We start from the raw sequence: 20,855 nt of genomic DNA, 5'->3' as shown, positions 1-20,855 counted from the left end.
GCTTATTTTGAATGTGTTAGTGTGGTTTGAACATTACTTTGGTAGATTGGCCAATAGAGTAGTTAAGAACAGCGAAATGGCTACAGCCGATGGTAACAATTAAGAGAAGGGGATGGGTAGAAATTTACTCTAGCGGCTTTAGTTTGAATGGGACACGATCCAGTAGTTAGGAAAAGCAATATGGTTACCTTAGCAGGTAACACTACCCTCTAAGGAGGGGAGGGCTAGAAGTTCAATATTTGTTGGCAACTTGGCACCCAAGTGGGGGATGGAATGGTGATGACGTCAACCATGGCGTCAAGGAAGACCAAGAGCAGAAATTGTAGACACTCTGGGAAGATCATGCATGAAGAGCATTCAATGCTCTTGGAAGTTTTCTTCAGCCCATTGCTATAGGTCTATGTAATAACAGAGCGGAGAGAGCAGAGTAGTGTGAGGGCTCCTCCTTTGGGAGGGAGCCGAGCTCCTCCAGTAAGGCTTTGGCACTCTGGCAGGAGAGCGTGCGTTGAGAGAGATACACTGAGAAGTTGAGTGATTGGTACCCCCATGTAACATTTTTGTATTTCTCATATGGTGAAACACTCCTCTCCTCTCGTGGAAGTACCCGTTCTTTGGGGAACCACGTAAATTCTTTGTGTTCTGTGCGATTGGGGGTGCGTATGAGCTTTTGGGCAAATCTGGGGCACAACCTTTTTGATGTGTTAGGTCCAAAGGATCTATGTTTTTTTGAATATCAGGGAACTGGATGCGCTCAATGGAGAAAACTAATTTTGTAGCCGACCCAATTGACTGGGAATTAAGGTTTGGTGTGGTTTGGTATAATTTAAATATATGATGCACAGATAGGATACGAGATTCAATACGGATAGAAAGATACGTAAATTTGTCAAATGTTTGAATTTACTACAAAAACTTGGGTATCTTGAGAAAAGGTTGTAATCTTCTAATGTAAGATATCAATCTAATATGACTAAACCTTTTAATTTCAGTTGGGCATATAATAGCTTCAAGAGAGAGAGAGAGAGAGATTCAAATTCCATCCATTGTTTCACCCGAGGAGCAAGCTCAACTGTTTCAATACATTACAAGGAATATACATACATTCAATGTATTTCCTTGGAAGCATAAGCTGGGAAAACCACTGCTACATTGCATTTTTTCTTGAATTCTACAAAATTCTATGGCGAGTTAAATCTATAACAAAGTCGTAGACGATAAATAAGAAACACGTCGTGTTTGGCCTAGGGCCTAGGGCATTCTTCCGTGTTTCGCTTTAAGGTCCCATACCGTGATAGATTTTGGGACTAATTTCCGACTCACGATGATTGGTCAATAAACATTATGTCTTCTTTTGATATAAGCATCTTGCCTTTGTCTCGTCTACCATTTACACACGTCTGCTCAGGTTGGCCTCGCTGCAAGAAACGTACAATATTCACCCATAAGCTCAGTAGAATTAAATACACACACTTGTTTCATACACCAATACGACATCTGGAATTCCACAATAACAGGGATGCAGCGTTTACCTTCCTCAATACAAATGATAGATACAGATAAGCTACTTCCCACTCATCCGGTGATAATGTACCTGGATATTGCAAGGCAAAACCAATAATATATGTTTCAAGTCTCAAGCACAAGACGCAGAAACCAAAGATAGTATGGCTTGAAAGTTGAAACAAAAAATCAGTACGAAGCTGGTACATGTGGCGCATGATACTAAAACCCAGAAGGAAGAAGGGAACTCAGTATTAAAATGAGTTATTGGTCGTTAGTTTCTGAAGTTTACACGATTCCCAACAACATAAAAGTTGAATTACAGAGACCGAAATCTCAATACACTGAAAAAGGGAATAGGAAAAAAGAAAAAGAACGAGAAACAAAGAGCATGTCAGACTTAGTCGGGTCTTTGTTTCCATCTCCCAAGGCCCCAAGTCTCCGCATGAGCTCAACAAATTCTGGTCTCTTCAAGTATTCATCCACAAGTTCATGCAAGTTTTTCACTAAAACTAGCTCCAAATTGTACTGCATAACTCAAAACAAGAAAAGCTCCATCAACATTCTTACCACGCATCTTAATGCTAACATTCAGACTATCTCCAGATATTCTTTCAAAGCAGGAACACATCTAAATAGTTTGAGGAGTATGGAATGATAAAAATGGTGCATATAATAACATTTTAAGTTTCCTTATTCAAGTAATGTTCAAGATTGCACTTCTGGCTTCACTGTGTGACTGACTGGAGTCCATTCTCATCCTTTCTAAAAGCATTGGGTAAGGCAGCCATCCAAAGGCGAGAGAACAAAACATGTATCTTTAGAGGACAGTCTAGCTAGACAGTTGTCTCCAATCCCAAGTACACCCCTTTTTCCAACTGTCATTTCTTCGTTTAGAAACAAGAGATGGGTGTTTAAGGAGACAAAAGGAATAGACTAACATGCATGAACGAGTGGTGTATTATGTTCAGCAGCCAAGATGGGCAAAATGTAGCAAACACATTTATACCTCTTCTGCCAATGATTTGAAGATGTGAAATGGAACAATCCACTCCGGACAATCAACAGCATCCTGCAAAGGTTCACTGTTTCAATATATTTGTAGAACGACTAAACATAGATCGATACTTAGTGTAACAATAAAAGGGATGGTCGAAGGACAATAATACCCTGTAACAACTACATGGAGAGAACCCACAGAATTTGCAATAGAGTTGGGGGATAAAAAACCTTTCTGCTTTTCTTTCTTTCTTGGAAAAGCAACAAAATCATTAACAGATTAAGGAGGGGTGCAGATAATTTATAATCAAAAAAAAAGAGAGCAAGGAAGGGTACACAGAAAGACGTAAGCAACCAGTAGTCATAGCATGATTGACTGCAAAAGACACTTCAAAGTACCCAATGCACAACCGCAGTTGATCATGTTCTTACTTAAACTTGCCGTGACCCTAGATGGCTAAAAAAGAGTCGAGCAAGAAGGTCCGTAGACCCTATTTGAGGAAATATAACCATTGCCATGACCCCAGATAGCCAAAAAAGAGTCAAGCAAGAAGGTCTGTAGACCCCATTTGACAAAATACAATTAACTTAGTAGGTAGAAATCAGAGAAGAGAATTTGAGGGAATGTTACCTCAAGGTGGAACTTGTACTTTATACCAAAGGGACTTGAAGACTTAAATTTCTGAACCAGGAAACAAAAATAAATTCTATCACGTACAATACCCAACAGCAGAAAATGAAAATGGTAATTTAATAGCGCCCAAATACCATATCACTACATCTATGAGAATATCACCTTGTCAGAAAATTCTTCATCAAAACGTATCCAGTAGACACTATTACCAAAAACCAGTCCTTCAGCTGCATATTCACAAGTGAAAGTAACACCCATCACAAATTGAAAAACCTGGAATTTCAATGCTTATGTAGAAATCAACAAAAGGCCTTTTGTCTCACACATGCATATTATTCTGTTCCAAGAACAAAAAGTTCATAAGCATTACACATTTTCAAAACGAACTCTGATTGTTAAGGCAATCACCATGACTAATGAGGTTTCTTTTCCAGGTCAGAAGTCTCTCGGGTAGAGCAACTGCCAACAATTCACATCATGCTAAAAACCGGAAGGAAAAAGAGAATGGGGTTTCTAGCATAAAGCAACTGACCAATGGGGTTTCTTTTCCAGGTTCAGATCATGCCACATAGTGCAACGAAACAAAGAGGAGTGACTACATTAAGACTATCTGCAGAGAGCAACTGCCAACAATTCACCATATATACCACTCAAAGATTTAGACTCTTTTTCATTGCAGTAAATACGGAAGGAAAAAGAGAAAACCAGAACCAAAAAACACCTTCTCTTAGTTTTTTGATGATGGCCAATTAACCATCGATAATCCATTAAACTCAAAAACTAAGAAAACAAAATGCAGAACTTGCATAATTGACTTGAGATATGGCGTTAATTTCCAATCACAATCAAACAAGGAATCTGATTTGTCAAATTGTTTGCAGAGAGATCATTTCCTGAAGATATTCCTAAAGTAAAAGCTTACGTATAACCCAAAAAGAAACAAACAATAGAAAATTTAAAAATTTAAAAAAATATATCAATTTATCATGCATAACGACAAACGAATCATTCACCTGGCAACTAAATATATCAAAGGGGGAATCTTCTTCCAAAACATTGTCCAGACAGACCTGATAACCAGAGAAAAATATCATAAATGAGATTGTATTATTCTCTCTTCCTCTTTCGCCAAGAGGAATCCGGCCTTCATATTACTAAGGTGCTGGTTCAGCACCATAAAGCAAAGCAGCTCATAAGGCCACTAATTTTGGAGGTAAAGTTCACCAGCCAAGTAACTTCCAGAGTTCAACCTTAAAATTTTAGTTAAATCAATATCCCAAACACTCAGTTGGGCCATTCATCCCACGAAGTAGCACAAAGTTACCTCAAAACAATCTCCACACATAAGACGCGCAGGGAATGTGAACTTTTTACGACGTTGATGATGTTTTGCATCACCATTGTAGCGTGTACGGCAATCTTCTATCTGTCCACAATTGTTGAACATGATTTTTCATTTGTTAGCAAAATTGATCTAAACGATTGGTTCAAAACCTCATTCAATAATTAACACCCCCCCCCAGCCACACACACAAAAAAAAAAAAAAAAAAGACGACAGAAAATGTATTCCCTCAAACAAGTTATCAAAACTAATTCTATTTGTGGGATCTACCAGAACACAAATGTGAACTTTTTCGAAGATGATGGTGTTATTACAAGTCCATCTATATGCTGTTTTTCTTTTTACCAGTAATCGGCCAGCTAAAAACTCACTGAGAGAAGACACGAAAAAGTAGCAAGTAATTCATGGCCAAGGAAAGCTTTCGCATTTTCCACTCCACGCTGGACCCCAAAGAAATGCGCACAGGTCCAACTTGGTTAAATTTAATACCATAACAAGCTTCACTATCCACTGCCCACTAAAGTAGAGTAACAAATGGAAAAACAGACATTGAAAGTTCATAGCTTACCGAGCCTTCAGCTATATCAATGCCAACGTAATATCCAATATTTGCTTTGTCCCATTTGATTAGATCTCCACCCAAGCAAATGTTTAAGAAGTCCAAGGGACATGATTTCAAATACGTGCACAAAACACCTAGGTAGCTAAATATCAACAAGGATTTCTACAATGCAAGGGTCTTGTGGTACCTTGCCACAAGCAAGATCAAGAACAGTGTCTCCGCGGTGTGCATACAGTTGAATTAGGACACTTTTAATCTGTTTACCGAAACAGAAAGTAGAACAGCCTTAATAGATAATAAATCAATCTACCATTGGTTTCAAAGAGAAAAACGTGTTCCACAAGATAGTATGCAGTACCCAGTTGTTAAGTTTCTTCAAATGAATAATAGGACTAGCTTCTCGCTCTTCTAGAGTTTGATTCGTCCGTGCACTATAATGGTCAGCCACTTTCCTGGCAAATATCTTTGTACTCTCATCCTCCAAAAACTGTGAATCGCCTGACCATCACACAAAAAACATTTCATTACGAAAATTCAACAACTCTATTTGCCTGCAAAGAAAATGTAGTAGCAAGATAATAGAATGTCAATTCTCCACCTTAGCTTAAATTTTAAATCACTCTTTCGTAAAAGCTTCCTCAAAGTGGAAACCCTGAACATAGTTGGGATTCAAACTTTCTTTCAGTTTCTTCTGCTTTATTCTTAACATCCAAATGGACGGCAATCAATCTCAGATAACACTATCTTGGGCTTCCTAAAGCCTGATTCAATTTGGGCCGCGCTTCGTTGACTACTCGGGGTTTGACCTGGTCAGTTCACGGGAGTCGGAGGCATGATGTGAAGTCTAGGTTATAAATACTTGCTATACACAACACCCGATGTATCTTACACTTCTTCTTTTGTTTCATAGCAGACTGGTGTAAGCCGTGTATATACTCAACTATATAGTCGGGAAACAGCATAAAAAAAAATTCTGCCTTGCATTCTTAGTTTCTGTTCTTGTTTGTTGGTATGGCCGATTTCTCAACAGAGTAACCAAAATTATCAAATAATACGTCTCCTAAAACCCTCAAATCAATAGTCCTCGATAAAAAAAAATGAACTGTAGATGACAAATCGAGAAATATACCATCTGGATTGTGTCTGAATTTGGATTGAGGCGGTCCGAGAGAGGCCGACGATGAAGACTCCTCGTGTCCTCTCTTCATCTCCAAATGACAGCAATAAAAACGGCCCCTTCATAATCTACAAGTTGAGGTTGTGGAATAGAATTCTGTGATTCAATCTGGATTGAATGTTTTTGGGTTTGATATTGGAGGGAAAATTATGAGGGAGGCTGAATCGAAGTGGGCGAAAAAGTGTTCGACGAATTCTCTCTGTGAACATGGTTCATCTTCTTGACAATCTGGACGAATTCCCTCTGTGAATCGAAGTGGGAGAGTGATGAAAACGGAGTGAATTCCTTCAGTACTAAGATGGGATCGATCCAGTGTAGCCAGTTCTATTTTCAGAAAAATAAATTCACACCGATCACCTCCGATCAGGTAATAATCGGCATTCGACTAACATTATCTTCAACGTGGTTCATCTTCTTGACAATCTCTACAACTTGATCAGTTTGGATCAAGAAATGAATCCGGAATGAGATCACAATTTGACTAATTACGCATTGCAGTTCTTATAGTGGGAGCTTAAGAGCTGGTTATTTTATCAAGTGTGGCCGGTTCCATTTTGAGTAAAAAACAATCGTATAAATCATCTCCGATTATGTACCAATTGCTGATAGATTAACATGAACTTTGGAATGTTTTCTGTTATGTATAAGATCTACAACTTGGAAAATTTGGATCGAAGAATAAACGCTAGATGAGTTCACAATTTACCAATTACAGGGTGCCACTTTGTTTTAATATACTTCTCAGGTTGAAGATGAGAAGTCTCTATGAATACTGTACGACACGGTTTTGATAAATCTTCCCGAAATATCCAGCTGTGCGACATCATTTTTCTACATTCTTAAACTCGTATGTTAAAGACGCGATTTCTACGGCCTACGCTTTTTTCTATTCAAAGTGAATCTGGCCTGGCATTTCAGGTATCGAATTGTACATTAGTACATTTAGGCCATCGATTTCATCATTCTATGTTACCTAATTTAATTCAGGTCGAACTTTTTTGTCGGTGTTTGGATTTTTTTTATGGCGTTTCTTGTTATTATCGCCGGTCTTTATCACCAAAACTATCATTTTTCATTTATTGAAGATGTACTTGTATGTGAATTTCGATGTATAAAAGCCCCTTGTTGATTATCTGGTGGATCATTAGCTGTGGCCAAATCTCTCATAACAGAGTTGGATGAGGTAGAAAGCTTTGGTTTTTTCTTGCCAGGAGAAAAACCACCAGCCAATTTGAGCCTTGTGAATTCAGATGGGTTTTCTTCAAATTTAAGACTAATCACCCCAAGTCCTTTATTCAATATGACCAACATTAGTGTTCTACCAGTTTCCAATTTTTTGAGACACGAGGATTGATGCAAGAATTTTTTATCCTCGTGTAAGAATTCTCTGTTAATTTTAAAACGCTCCGTTAACTACATTTTCTTTGCAATTTGTATTGGTTGTATGTACATTTACAGCCTTTTAAGGCCAAATTCTGTGTCCGTCTTTGGTTATGTCTTTTTGTGCTTGGGTTGCATTCGTTTTATGGAATTCTTGATATACGAGTGAATTGGCAAATCTCTCTCTTGAGATAGATATCATGTTCCGTCTTGAGACAAATAGAAGAGTTTGAGTCCTGGAAAGATTTGAAATGTGATTTTTGTTCTTCATTATGCGGTAGTCGATGATATTTTTATTCAAATTTCGTAATTAAATCTGTTTGTTATTCAGTTGCAAAAGAAGTAGCGACACCAGATTCTGCTGTGAAATTGCCCTGAACTGTAGAAAATGTGGAGGGTGTGCTGGATGAAATTCAACCTTATCTCATTGCAGACGATGGTAAAGTGACCCTACACGAAATTGAGGGGCAATGTTGTGAGGTTGAACCTACCTGAAGCATGCGGCTCCTGTCCAAGTTCTGTGACGACTATGAAGATGGGTATCGAGATTTGAGCGCCGTTTAATGGGAAAAAATCCCTGAAATAGTTGCTTTGGAACCAATAGCAGATGAGGAAACTGGCGTTGAGCTGAATGAAGAAAACATAGAGAAGGTAATAGTACATCTGCATTTGTCGTCGTCTGATAAGTACTAATGCATCTGCAAATGATATGGCTCGTGCTGACTGCTGAGTCTTCCCCTTTAATTAGAGATGTGAACGAACATAGTATGACTGGGAGAAATGGTGAGTGTAGACATGACACTAGGAATAGATATTCATTCCTAGCTATTCCACAAATAGATATTTAATCCTAGCTAGCAGCAAAAGCTTAGTCTGATTCGAAGTTTTTCGAAGTTTAATCCGGTCAGACGAATGGAGCCTCATTGTTAATCCGGTGGGATTACTCTTCTAGTCCATATAATCCTCCCCATGACACTGCATCTCCCACTGAGCATATGCACTTCCACAAATTTGAGGAGCTTATGGTCTTCATTTTTGGTTGGATTAATTATTTGCGTGGAGTTGTGTCTATCCGTTGACACTTGCTCGGATGAATAGTACAAGTGTCTCTTTGTTCGTGACTATTTGGAAGAGTCACGTATACTTCTAGATATATGTGGTTCCATCGTTTATTTTTTCGAATAATAGGGAGTAGTTTTTTGATTGATTTTGCTATGAGTCTTGAGTCTTCATACGCGGGAGTAAAAAACTTGAGTCGCTGGTCCGCCAGACCCATTGATTGGATTTCGATCATTGTATCTTGGGGATTGACGTTTAAAGATTCCGTTAGCATTGCAGCAGTGACAAATCTATTTTAAGGACATAGTGTCAACACTAGTCTTGATCATTTTTATGTGGTTTTTAGGTTCTGTTTTTCTTCAATTTTGCCGATTATGATTTCATTATTTTAGTATCACGGTAACACAAAAAGTAGGAGGAAGCTATGGTACACATGGTATACCGTATGTCTAAAATATGACAATTTGTGATTTTCATTATGACGTTTTTTGGTTTTCTAATGCATATTTTTGATGCTAGTTACGACATCTACTTTAAAATTTACCTGTTGAACAGGTCATTAGCAGGTTACCCATAATTAAAAAATAATGTTATTATGTAACCATAATTATTCGTACTAGAAACCATAATACTTGTACCATAACCAAATATATGTGTACAATATCAAAAATTAAATAATACTACCCACAAATGTTTTAACAACACCATAAATTGGCATTATCTAGCTAACCACAATGAGTCGTACCAAAAATTCTTTGACACGTATGATATTCCGTAACAAAATCAAAATATGTCGTACCAGAATCAATAATTATTATACCCAAACAAAATATATGTGTAAAATATCACAAATTCAGTAAAATAACCAAATTTGTTATGACAACACCTAAAATTGTCATTTTCTTACCACAACGTGTCGTATCAAAAGAAAACATCTTTAAATACTTCAAATTATATAACAAACCACAATTGTTATGACAATACCATAATTTAGCATTTTCATACCCACAACTGTCATAGCAAAGGAAATTGATTAAAATATTTCATAACAAGACAAAAAAAATCACAAATTTAGTAATATAACCAAATTTGTTATGACAACCTCATAAATTGACGTTTTTATACCCATAACATGTCGTTTAAAAAAAATTAAATCGGAATGTTCAATTAACGATAGTACTTATTAGCAAAATACCATACCAAAAATTCAGTAATATAACCAAATTCAACACCATAAATTGACGTTTTTATACCCATAACATGTCGTTTAAAAAAATTCAATCGGAATGTTCAATTAACAATAGTTATAATCAGTAAAATACCATACCACAAATTTAGTAATATAACCAAATTTGTTATAACAACACTATAAATTGACGTTTTTATACCCACAACATGTCGTTTAAAAAATTCATTCGTAATGTTTAATTAACGATAATATAATTAGCTAAATACCATACCAAAAATTCAGTAATATAACCAAATTTGTTATGATAACACCATAAATTGACGTTTTCATACTCACAATGTGTTGTATAAAAAGATTCAATCGGAATGTTCAGTTAACAATAGTATAATTAGCAAAATACCATACCACAAATTCAGTAATATAACCAAATTTATTATGACAACACCATAAATTGACGTTTTTATACCCATAACATGTTTAAAAAAATTCAATCGGAATGTTCAATTAACGATAGTTATAATCAGTAAAATACCATACCAAAAATTCAGTAATATAACCAAATTTGTTATGACAACACCATAAATTGACGTTTTAATACTCATAACATGTCGTTTAAAAAAATTCAATCGGAATATTCAATTAACGATAGTTATAATCAGTAAAATACCATGCCACAAATTTAGTAATATAACCAAATTTGTTATGACAACACTATAAATTGACGTTTTTATACCTACAACATGTCATTTAAAAAATTCAATCGGAATGTTTAATTAACGATAATATAATTAGCAAAATACCATACCAAAAATTCAGTAATATAACCAAATTTGTTATGATAACACCATAAATTGACGTTTTCATACTCACAATGTGTCGTATAAAAAGATTCAATCGAAATGTTCAATTAACAATAGTATAATTAGCAAAATACCATACCACAAATTCAGTAATATAACCAAATTTGTTATGACAACACCATAAATTTTCGTTTTCATACTCCCAAGGTGTCGAATTAAAAAATTCAATCGGAATGTTCAGTTAATGATAGTTATAATCAGTAAAATACCATACCACTAATTATTTTCAATTTCCGCCACATTATTTTTTCAAATTTTAAATTTTACATCATATTATCTTAATTTTCGATTCCCTCCACACTATTTTTTCAAAATTTTATTTGTCCCTACACAATACCTCAATAATTGAAACTAAAAATAAAGTTCTCGCTCAAATTTTTCATCCAATAAATTCACCAAAAAGTAAGTACTATATCCAAATTTTCGAATACAACTACAATTTCCTCTCAAATTAGTTTAATTTAAATTCTTTCTCTACAAAATTTAATTCAAAAACTTATAATTTATTCAATTTTTTGTGAAAAAATGAGAGTTCACTAAAACAAAATAATTATCCGACTGTCTCAAGATACGGATATTCAGGGAGGTGCACTTAACAATTGACACTATATTTTTGACACGCGGATCGGTGTCAAACCTTCACCCTATGCATACAAATCCAAATTTAATGGTGGTCTTTGGAAATAGGTCATGGAAGTACAATCTAAAATTATTATAGTCGACATACTGATTTACACCAATGACATATGCTATAATATGATGATCTACAAATGCAGGCCCAACAGTAAGACAGAGGCTTTTGAGGCCACTGTCTTCTGAAATTTTCAACCTAAAAATAGGGCTTATACGTACAAGAAAGTATTATATAATTAATAACCTTCAAATTTTCAAATTCTCAATTGTGTACTGCAATGATAAGGTGTTGCAGTTTGGACATGAGAACATGACAAAAGGACAGTGTCACAGTGGGTGGAGTACCATCTTCCTTTCATCGCTTCCATGGTCTTGGACTCTTCCTAGGGTCCGTGATTGCAAAATTCATCAATGAATAAATGATATGACATCAAAAGGTTTTCCTTCACAAATAATAATGACTAGTACGGACAATAGCTTTTCCTTCGGAAATTTGGGTCTGAGCTTCATAAGCTCTTCATTGGAAGAGCTGGCACTTGGCGGACCAAGGTAGAGAAAAAGAAAATTAAAATAGACAAACGAAATCTATCCCAGATGGTCATTATGTTCCAAGTTCTATCCATTCCATGTTCGAAGGTCTATCCTGCTTATTGTCGAGCAACACAAAATGGAAGTACTATTGCAATTCTTCTTCCTCTTTATTTGATTAGTAATGCAGTTTCATTCAATTATCAATAAGTATTGGACCACACACAGAACACACAAACACTTACACACACGCACACAATAGGGATGTGTGGGGCCCACCCCTATTGTGAGTGTGCAAGTGTTTGTGTGTTTTTGTGCATGCGGTGGTAGGGAAGGATACCGCGGGGAATGCAAGCCGCAGCCTTTGAACAGCCTCCATTGTCTTCTTCTTCCCTGTGTACATGACCATGATAGCTCTGGGGGAAGAAATACCAGCTGACTGCAGAACTGTGGGACGTGATGCATCACCATAGAGGACTGGAAACCCAAGTTTCCTAGATGCCTGATACAAAAAATCAGCACCGTCACTTGGATAATATTTTCAATGCATACCAAACAGAAGGAATTTCATGTAATTAGAAGATTTGATTCCACGAATAACTGCGCCAAGGAAAAATGAAACGTTTAATTGAAGATTTTCATTTGGCCACCAATTGTCCCCAAAACTTAATACAATAAAAAATGTGCTCAACTACTTAAGTCAACAAACCCTACACCCTCTCTCACTTGCAACCTCGTCTTGCACATGGAGATGCACACATGTATAAAAGGAGAGAAGCAAAACGAAAATGGGAAACCAAATTTATAATACCACGTTAGATCAACAATTCCCTCGAAAGCTTAAAATATTAGAAATGGGGCCTAACAACGCACATCAGGCTACCAAACAGTAATGTCATGAAGGGAAAAAAAACATCACATAGCAGCATCTTAAAGAACCTAGGGATTGTTTCAATCATTCATTTAACATAAGGAACTGCAATTTCCATGTAACATATATATGTGCACATGTCAGACTACTGGGAATATTCCATCAGGACACATCGAAGGTAAAGATACTTGGAGCAGTCAACATAGTCGATCAATGCTCAACATGGTCAGAACCTCCAAGGTGTGAATTTCCTACAGAACACAAATGCTTGGTCCCCCAATGACCAAAATTGCAATGTACCACAAGAGACATTTGCAGTGGTCTCTGACTGATTAAATCTTTATGTAAGAAGAATATCTAACAAATTAGAATACATCTAACCTCTGCGAAAATTCATTACTTAAGATAGGAGGACAAGTTCAACTCATACTACTGATATCAAGAATTCTAAGAACGGCAAAATGAATGAAACAACCAACCTTCACTACAGAGAAATCAATGTCAAAAGCCACATAAGGCCACCCGGCAACGTCATCTACACCAGAAGCCAGCGGTGCCACCAGGAAATTGGCGAGGACCTGTACTGCAGGAAGATTTTAAAACTGGCAAAGTAGACCACATCTGCTAGATTTTGGAAATTGTTTACAAACATCGCTCTACCTGACCCATTTGCCCAAACCCCAGAATAACAACTGGTTTGCTAGCATCAAAGTTTACCGTGTCAGCAGGTTTCTGTCAAGTTAAGCAAAGATAAAGCTGTTAAAGAAATAAATGTAACTCTCTGCAGTTAGCATAAAACCTTGTAATAGATTAAAGCAATCTCAACTACCTTCAAGCTACTTGAATTGATACCCTCTCTATCTATATCAAAAGTGACGCGTTGCTGTATTATTAGACTAGATAATAGTACAGCTTTCTCTCAATAACTAATTTAATTTAGTTCCTGCCATCTAGGAAATAAATCCAACTACCAACCACATTAGTTGTCAGAAGCCGTAGGTGTAGTAAAATATTAGCTTTATCAATCGACTCCAAAGTCCAAACACATCAGTGGCTGACCGGGTTACCCAGTTCTCTCATTTGCAATGAAGACTTGAGACCGACGATCAACAGTAAAACTTAGTGACTTACCTCCTCCAAATCAAACTTTTCACCAATAAAATCAGCAGCCGTTCTTCCAAAGTCATTAAGAAAGGGTGTCAATGCCATTGACGGCACAACAAAAATTATGAGCAGTTTGTTAAACTCCAGTAGTAGCACTCCGAGCCTACAAGGCATAAATCCAAACTGGAATCAGTAGGCAAAAATCGCATGCACTCATGCACAACGATTTACTAAAACTTACCTGTTGCTAGAGAGAAAACTACAAATCCAAACTCCCCCCCTTGGGACTGAAGCAATCCTATTCTTAAACTCTCTTGTAAAGTTAGTCCAACACGGGGACCAATTGCTGTTATAATTAATGTCTTGATAACAATCAAACCTGCCAAAAGAGAAAGTACATTTGGCCACTCCCGGAAAAGGAGCTGCAAACAACAAATGCTATTATTGCTGGATTGATTGTGATCGAGGCAATTAAGGTGCTACAGAATGATGCAAACAATTACAGGTGGGGCACCATTATTTTGGTGTTTATCTAAGCATGTCTTTGTTTGAACTATTGCATTTCTAGACCTCTTTTCATGGAGTTCCGTGTAACTACATCTTTGTTGGGTTTGTTCCACTGTTAGATGTATCTGCTGTTTCTGGGGGGCCGCTTTGTTTGATGCGTAGCTTCTTATAATATACAATTGTGCCTGTTTTGAAGCCATATAAAAAGTAGATCAGTGCTTGAGTTAAAGGAGAACTCCACTCTCACTAAGTAACTAAAATTCCAGCATCTGTTGCAGTATTGAAAATGAGTATTTATACACTGGATTTTTGGTGTTTCACATAGAGCAAGTCTGAAAATGCATTGACTCTGTTCACAAATGCCCTTTGTTGGGAAAAAATTTGGGCAGGTGATCTAAATGGTCTATGTTCTTTATTTTACTTTTTGCATCTTGTTGTCTGCAGAAGTAGAGGCAATCAGGAATGTACTTTTTACATGAATTATAAGTTTCCATAAAGCATGCTGATGATTCAAAAATCTGTGTAGGATGACATATTGCCTTGAACATCCCTCAAGGAAGATGCTTCTTATGCCAGTTGAGCCGTTTGAGCCAAACAAATCCTGCTATGTTTGTTCTGAGGTGCATTTATGTTCTCTTTGTTCTTGTGGGTGTTTTTTTTTTTTTTTGTTGTTGGTAGTCCAAATCTGGGTCCGCTACTTCCTGCTAACCTCAGGCTGTATGTTTGTGAGCAAACGCCCTTGTTGCTTGAGGTTAACACTTCCCATTCAAAGTTGAGGGATTTCATTGAAAAGATTGTCAAAGTGAAGCTTGGCAGGAGTTTTCCTTTGGTTATGCATGGGTCAGCCCTTCTTTATGAGGTTTGTGATGATCTTGAAGAAGACATGGTGGCCAACTATGAAGCAAACCTAGAAAAGGTATCCATTGCTCAAGTCATTGTTCTGAATTTTTGGGGTTGCTGTGGTTTGGCGATGACTTGCATCGTGCCTTACATTATTCTTGACTCTTCCCTTCCCCCCTCAGGTTCTGTCTGAGTAGCCTTCTCCAGTCTTGGGTGGGACCATTCTCACAGTTGAGGACCTTCAGCAAGAACTGTCCTGCAATATCGATATTAAGCACAGGTTTGTTTAATTTTTTTGCTATGTTTTTTGGGACGCCGTAACTATCAGCTCTCTTTTTCTTTCTTTCTGTTGGGGTGGTGATTACATGCACATCTTGTAGTTTGGAACTTGTCATCATTAGGTATTTGCTTATTTATTGGTAGTATTAGTGGGTCAAATAGGAAACCAAAAAGTTGAACTTATTTAGAAGTTGTGGAACCACTTGTTGCTAGATGCTAGATATTGTTTATGGCTTGGTTGACTCCCATAGACCACCTTCAAAAAGGCCCAAAAGCACTCTTTCAATTTTAGATCTCACTTAGGAAGCCTCTATTCTCACCTACCCTACCCAACCCTCGCTAGTCCCTTCCCTTCGTAGTTTGTACAATCTTCCCTGAGGACACTACTCCAGCTACCTTATGGACGACTCTTTACAATGTGATTATACAATTCATTTTAATGGTTGTGATAGTGATGGTGAGGTGGCTGGAGTTGGCTGTCAAGTGCCAGAGGCGAGAATTGAGACCCTTGGGAGAAGGATGGCAGCTGCTTCTAACTTTCTGAGAGCGCAAAAAGACCGGAGGGTAGAATATTTAGTTGCTTCGTTACTGGAGAGACACATCTTTATATAGGTTAAAATAGTTGGTTGTTATTGTACCCCTTAAATTTTGTGGAATGCATTTGGTGATTGACTTCGATATCTATTCATGGGGTGTCTCTATCTATAATATCACATTCGAGCTGCTACTTGAGAAGTGTTGTTTACATGTCATGCCATAGAGACAACTTCGACGAGGAGAAAGAACCTGATGGGATGGTTCTCTCTGGATGGACAAAAGAAAAGGATAAGACCACTTCTACTGAAAATGGTGCGAGCACATCAAATGCATCTGAGGCAGTTTCTCTGGAGACCAAAGAAGATAGTGATATAGAAATTGTTCCGACAGGAATTGAGAGCGTTACTACTCGGAAGAAACGAAAGTTGCCTGAAATGTCTCATGCTACCATTCCTGATTCTTCTAAAGACGAACTGCACGAAATTGATGACAATGACGATGGCGATGATCTGTTCATGCTTGATGATGGCAATTCAGATGGCAGCAAGAAGAAGAGGTTGCAATAGTGTTGCTGGTTCTAACTTTGATATGGGCTTATCACATTTTCATTTTGTACCATTGTTAGAGGGGAATGGTGATTCTTTTTGCAACTTCAGGGGATCTTCATGGTTAGGTCTAAACCTTTTCGCTTTGAGTAGATACATGTAATTTTTTGCCCCCTTTAACTTTTGTAATTCAAACTCTAGGTACAATTTGTATAATGGAATGATGATTCAAAATGAAATCACTATTCACCTTTGTAAATGAATTGCCATTCCATCCAAAAAACTAAGGAATTGTTATTCCATTTCTTTGTCACACCAAAATTATTAGTGTCACTCAAACATTCACTATTGCCACACCAAAAATTACTATTGTCACTCTAAAAATTACTATTGCTACTCTAGAAAAATGCTATTGCCACTCCAAAAATTACTATTGTCGCTCAAAAAATTGCTATTGCCACACTATTCTATTGGAGATGAGAATGACTATTCCTAAGTACAACCAAACATGAGAATGGGAATGATTATTCCATTCTCAATTCCTCCAATTCAATTCCATTCTTAATTCTATTCCTATTCCATCCAACCAAACGCACCCTAACTTAGCAGATTTGTTGAGGCTGAAACTAGTAATTATCAGCTTTAGATTTTCGGAAACGAGGATAGCCGATAAATGACTGGTTTATGTCTTTGCTTCTAATTATTCTGAATCATAGGGCTGTCCAAGAAATATCGAGAATCATAAAACCGGTCCGGACCGAACCAATCCATGCCTTTTGGATTTGTCCGTGGATTAATGGTCCAGACACGGATTTGAAAATTAAAAAACCGTGAGATACGGATTAGGATTGGATTTTCATTTCAAAACCGTGGATTAACCGAACAAGACCGTGAGATGTTTAAAAAAATAAAAAATATATTTGTGAGTAATATTTATAAATAATTATAACTTTACTAATTGTTATGATTTTTTTTAACAATTTTACATTAATGTGACAATATCTAAAACTTAAGGGGTAAACTGTTAGTATTTTGTAAAAAAGAAAACGTAAATTTTAAACGGCATAGATATATACACACACAGTACTCCGAAGTCCGAAAGCCAAAACCTATACATTTTTTGGGTGCTGTCTTGTTGCGCTATAGTGTAATGTTATGGCATGTAACTAATAAGTGTTTGCACTTTGCATTTTAGTTGGCAATAGCGTTATTTTATTTTTATGGAAGGAAATCCGCGGATAAAACCGGGACTGAGCCGTGACTTACGGTTCGGATTGGTACCGAACCGTGAGACTTTTGGATTATGATTGGATTGCATTTTCTAAAAATCGTGAGATACGGATTAGGATTGGATTCATAGAAATCCGATCCAATTCGGACCGTGGACAGCCCTACTGAATCATTGCCTTCTCTATCCTTTTTCATACACTGATGCAGATCAGAGGAAACTGTTTCTATTCATTTCATATTTGTGCAAATTTTTGTGGCTTTGATACGCAAAACTACACTCGACGAAGAAATACTTTCAATTCCGTGACTTGCATTACAATTTCATATTTACAAAAGAAGTCTTTGTGAGTAACCCGCACAAAGTTCTTTACAAATCACAGCCTAGAGAGGTGTTACAATTTTATTTACAAAAGAAGTCTTTTGTGAGTAACTCACAGCCTTTGGTAAAGAGGGGGGCCGTCCTCCCTCTTGACCCCCCACTCCACCAAGACTAGAGTGAACAAACAGTAAACCACGGCCAGAAGAGAAGCTGAGAAATTGCCAAAGCTATGCGATATGCTGAATGCAACAGCTACAGCTTGTCCTGCAGAGAGGAAGGGGATGCCTCCAACCACCATACGAACCAGTTCTCTGTCTCCAAATAGACACGTGAATGCGATAATTGCCACAAGTATTATCATCGTGATGCACGTGAGAAGTTGATTTTCAGGAATGACACAACGAAAACTCCCAGTCCGTGAGCTTCATGAAGGTCATGGAGATAATCAAGAATTGAATCGCTAAACTTTAAGAGCAAATCCACCGCCAGAATTGAGAATCCCGTAGTCCACATGGGAGCAATCGGAATTGAAATTCCGATCCTCCCGTGATACAAAATCACGGTAGTGTTGGAAGGAGTCGAGGGAGGTTCACCTACCAAAGACCACAGCAGAGATTTAGACAACGGCGGAAATTTCGATGACGGTGGAGATTCACCCGACGGCGGAGGTCCGGGATGCTACGGCGGCTTGTTAATCTTGGACAAACTTATATACTTAAGTTTTACGAGTATGAGATGGTCTTTCGCAGGTTGGAATTCAAACATTGCAGATGTTGCCAACCAATGCTAAGCTTCTCTATTGGGAAACATTCAGTGAAGATTTGACTTCTGCTAATGATGATACCAACAGTTGATCTATTGGATCAACTAAATATTTCTAGATGTATTAGTGACTACCTCTAGTACACGACTAGGGGAGAGATTGAACGGAATTGAAAATATTACATTTTGGAAGGTTTCATAACCTACATTTGTGCCAAGTTTTCTGATAAGATGAACATTCCAGTGTTGGTTCCGCTTGAATCATTTCTTCGTCAAGGCAAGCATAAGTAACACTCTCACTCAAGTGACCTCACACTAACACACTTTGTGCAAACACACTTACAAATGACAACCACTCCTATTTATAGACTCCATTAGAACATTTTAGAATTCTAGACTCCTAGACACATTACAAGAAAGTTCTACATAGTTGTGGAGGGTAAGGGAAAGATAGAGAAATCTAGAAGCTTCATGTATCGGAAGTTTTCGGTAGGATCCGGATGTATCCGGTGGAGTCCGGAGGCTTCCATTGTAATCCGAAAGGTTCCGGAGGGACCCGGAACATTCTGATAGAGTTCGGAATATTCCAACGGGATCCGGAACATTCTGGAGAAACTCGGAGATTTTTGAAATATCCGGAGAGACGGTGATGACTTCAACATTGGAAGGAGGAGTCGAAGGAGATTCAGCTCCTCGAGTATGGAACAGAGGAGGCAGTGGCGGCTGCTTGTTCGTCCGAGGCAGCTTATTCGTCGGTAGCTTCGGAAAGGCCTTCCGACGCCCTATGTTTGACCTTCAAAATGTCAGCATAAGGAGTAGGAGCACATCCTTCCGGCGTCGGCGTTGCGGCCGTGAGATTGATCTAAAGGACCTTCCGGCGTCGGCGTCGCCGCCGTGAGATTGATCTAAAGGGACAAACCTATTTATGGAGGGTTCTGTAAATAACTTTTTACAAAGCCAATCGCGCGCGTTTGAAAATGAATGTTTTGGACGGTCCGCATTTTCATAGTTCGGAGTTTTTTTTTCTTTCTTTTTACCAGCCCATTCACTTAATTTGATTAAGAATTCAGAATCTCCTTTCCTTTATCCTCTCTCCCTTACCAGACAGAAACTGACCTAGTACACGGAGCTTAAAATGAACCAAAATAAATTTAAGGACATCGGGATTTTTGATGTATTGTTGATTGTGTATAAACCTTAACCCTAACATGCCGCTACAAGAGTTGGTGACTAAGAAACTAACCAACTACGAAACGTGAATAATAAAGAAACTCTAAACCAAGTAGGAGAATGGTCTCAAAAGTTTTAAATGGTGTTATAGTCTAACATTTGTTAGCTAATGTATTAAATAATACTTTTCATGTAGAATTTGACAAAAAACTTTTTGGATTATTCATGTGAACGGGTAGTGTCAGGGTTTTTCTTTATCATTGTATCTCACATTGTGATCACTATTAAATTTCTTTTTGACAGGATATTTACAAGATTTTCTCTTTTCCTTAGTTTCATTTACATTATTGGATTGAATGTTTTAGTGATATCACTGTTGGGAAACGATTCCCAGAAATCAGTAATGACGCGTACAGATTAGACAACAAAAAAAAATTGCAAAACCCTACAAGGCGGAATTAAGATTTCACCTCAACTCACTACGACACGAATGCTGGTTGAACTTGTTATAGCACGCCTTGCTATAAGCCACGAATACTGCTCGACTGCACCTTACGATCTTCTATCGTAAATCTTGCATGTCAAGAATACGAACTGAGTGTAAACTCTTTCGTGATCTGTTTGCTCTCCCTAAGCCTCTCTTTATTTGACCTGTCTTTATTTCGTGAATAATAGAAAACTTCTAACTAACCTGGAGAGCATATAACATGTATATATATATAGGGTTACGACAGGGACATACAAACCGAACCAAACCAAACCGAGCCTTAAGTCCCAATCACTTGGGGTCGGCTACATGAATTCTTTTCCTCCATTGAGCTCTGTCA

The 20,855-nt window shown here is 37.5% G+C and overlaps 2 protein-coding genes and 1 long non-coding RNA gene across 3 annotated transcripts; 1 reads left to right on the top strand and 2 right to left on the bottom strand.

The window, feature by feature from the left end:
• Window positions 1-1,026: 1,026 nt before the first annotated feature.
• LOC131307182 (mRNA cap guanine-N7 methyltransferase 1-like) lies at window positions 1,027-6,693 on the bottom strand. The gene is made up of 13 exons (XM_058333592.1): window positions 6,168-6,693; window positions 5,397-5,536; window positions 5,227-5,294; window positions 5,045-5,117; window positions 4,458-4,559; window positions 4,147-4,203; window positions 3,855-3,882; window positions 3,296-3,360; window positions 3,131-3,181; window positions 2,510-2,572; window positions 1,905-2,028; window positions 1,530-1,591; window positions 1,027-1,415 (listed from the first exon to the last, which is right to left on the bottom strand). The coding sequence occupies exons 1-13, from the start codon at window positions 6,244-6,246 to the stop codon at window positions 1,317-1,319; spliced, it is 1,011 nt and encodes a 336-aa protein (XP_058189575.1). The 5' UTR covers window positions 6,247-6,693; the 3' UTR covers window positions 1,027-1,316.
• A 5,040-nt stretch (window positions 6,694-11,733) lies between these two features.
• Window positions 11,734-14,265, bottom strand: LOC131307975 (K(+) efflux antiporter 3, chloroplastic-like). Its single transcript, XM_058334754.1, has 4 exons — window positions 13,867-14,265; window positions 13,396-13,467; window positions 13,215-13,313; window positions 11,734-12,366 (listed from the first exon to the last, which is right to left on the bottom strand). Exons 1-4 carry the CDS (start codon window positions 14,011-14,013, stop codon window positions 12,106-12,108), a joined length of 579 nt encoding a protein of 192 aa, XP_058190737.1. The 5' UTR covers window positions 14,014-14,265; the 3' UTR covers window positions 11,734-12,105.
• A 1-nt stretch (window position 14,266) lies between these two features.
• LOC131307976 (uncharacterized) lies at window positions 14,267-16,761 on the top strand. The gene is made up of 4 exons (XR_009194262.1): window positions 14,267-14,344; window positions 14,873-15,262; window positions 15,369-15,466; window positions 16,226-16,761. It is a non-coding gene; the product is annotated as an uncharacterized LOC131307976 (long non-coding RNA).
• The last annotated feature ends 4,094 nt before the right edge of the window (window positions 16,762-20,855 follow it).

Source organism: Rhododendron vialii, chromosome 11a (assembly GCF_030253575.1).
Source record: "Rhododendron vialii isolate Sample 1 chromosome 11a, ASM3025357v1".
In the NCBI taxonomy this organism is placed as follows: domain Eukaryota; kingdom Viridiplantae; phylum Streptophyta; class Magnoliopsida; order Ericales; family Ericaceae; genus Rhododendron; species Rhododendron vialii.
The sequence above is the reverse complement of the archived record's forward strand: the minus strand, read 5'-3'. Positions and strand labels throughout refer to the sequence as shown.

What these genes read in the sequence shown, in the direction of transcription:
- LOC131307975 (XM_058334754.1), bottom strand. Translation starts at nt 14,013, where the DNA reads ATGCCTTGTAGGCTCGGAGTGCTACTACTGGAGTTTAACAAACTGCTC. An exon ending in GGTTTGGGCAAATGGGTCAG is followed by an intron (nt 13,314 to 13,395) that starts GTAGAGCGATGT and finishes CCTGCAGTACAG; the next exon opens with GTCCTCGCCAATTTCCTGGT. An exon ending in TTGATTTCTCTGTAGTGAAG is followed by an intron (nt 12,367 to 13,214) that starts GTTGGTTGTTTC and finishes TTTTTGTATCAG; the next exon opens with GCATCTAGGAAACTTGGGTT.
- LOC131307182 (XM_058333592.1), bottom strand. Translation starts at nt 6,246, where the DNA reads ATGAAGAGAGGACACGAGGAGTCTTCATCGTCGGCCTCTCTCGGACCG. An exon ending in TTGATATAGCTGAAGGCTCG is followed by an intron (nt 4,560 to 5,044) that starts GTAAGCTATGAA and finishes AATTGTGGACAG; the next exon opens with ATAGAAGATTGCCGTACACG. An exon ending in CATCAAAAAACTAAGAGAAG is followed by an intron (nt 3,361 to 3,854) that starts GTGTTTTTTGGT and finishes GTGAATATGCAG; the next exon opens with CTGAAGGACTGGTTTTTGGT.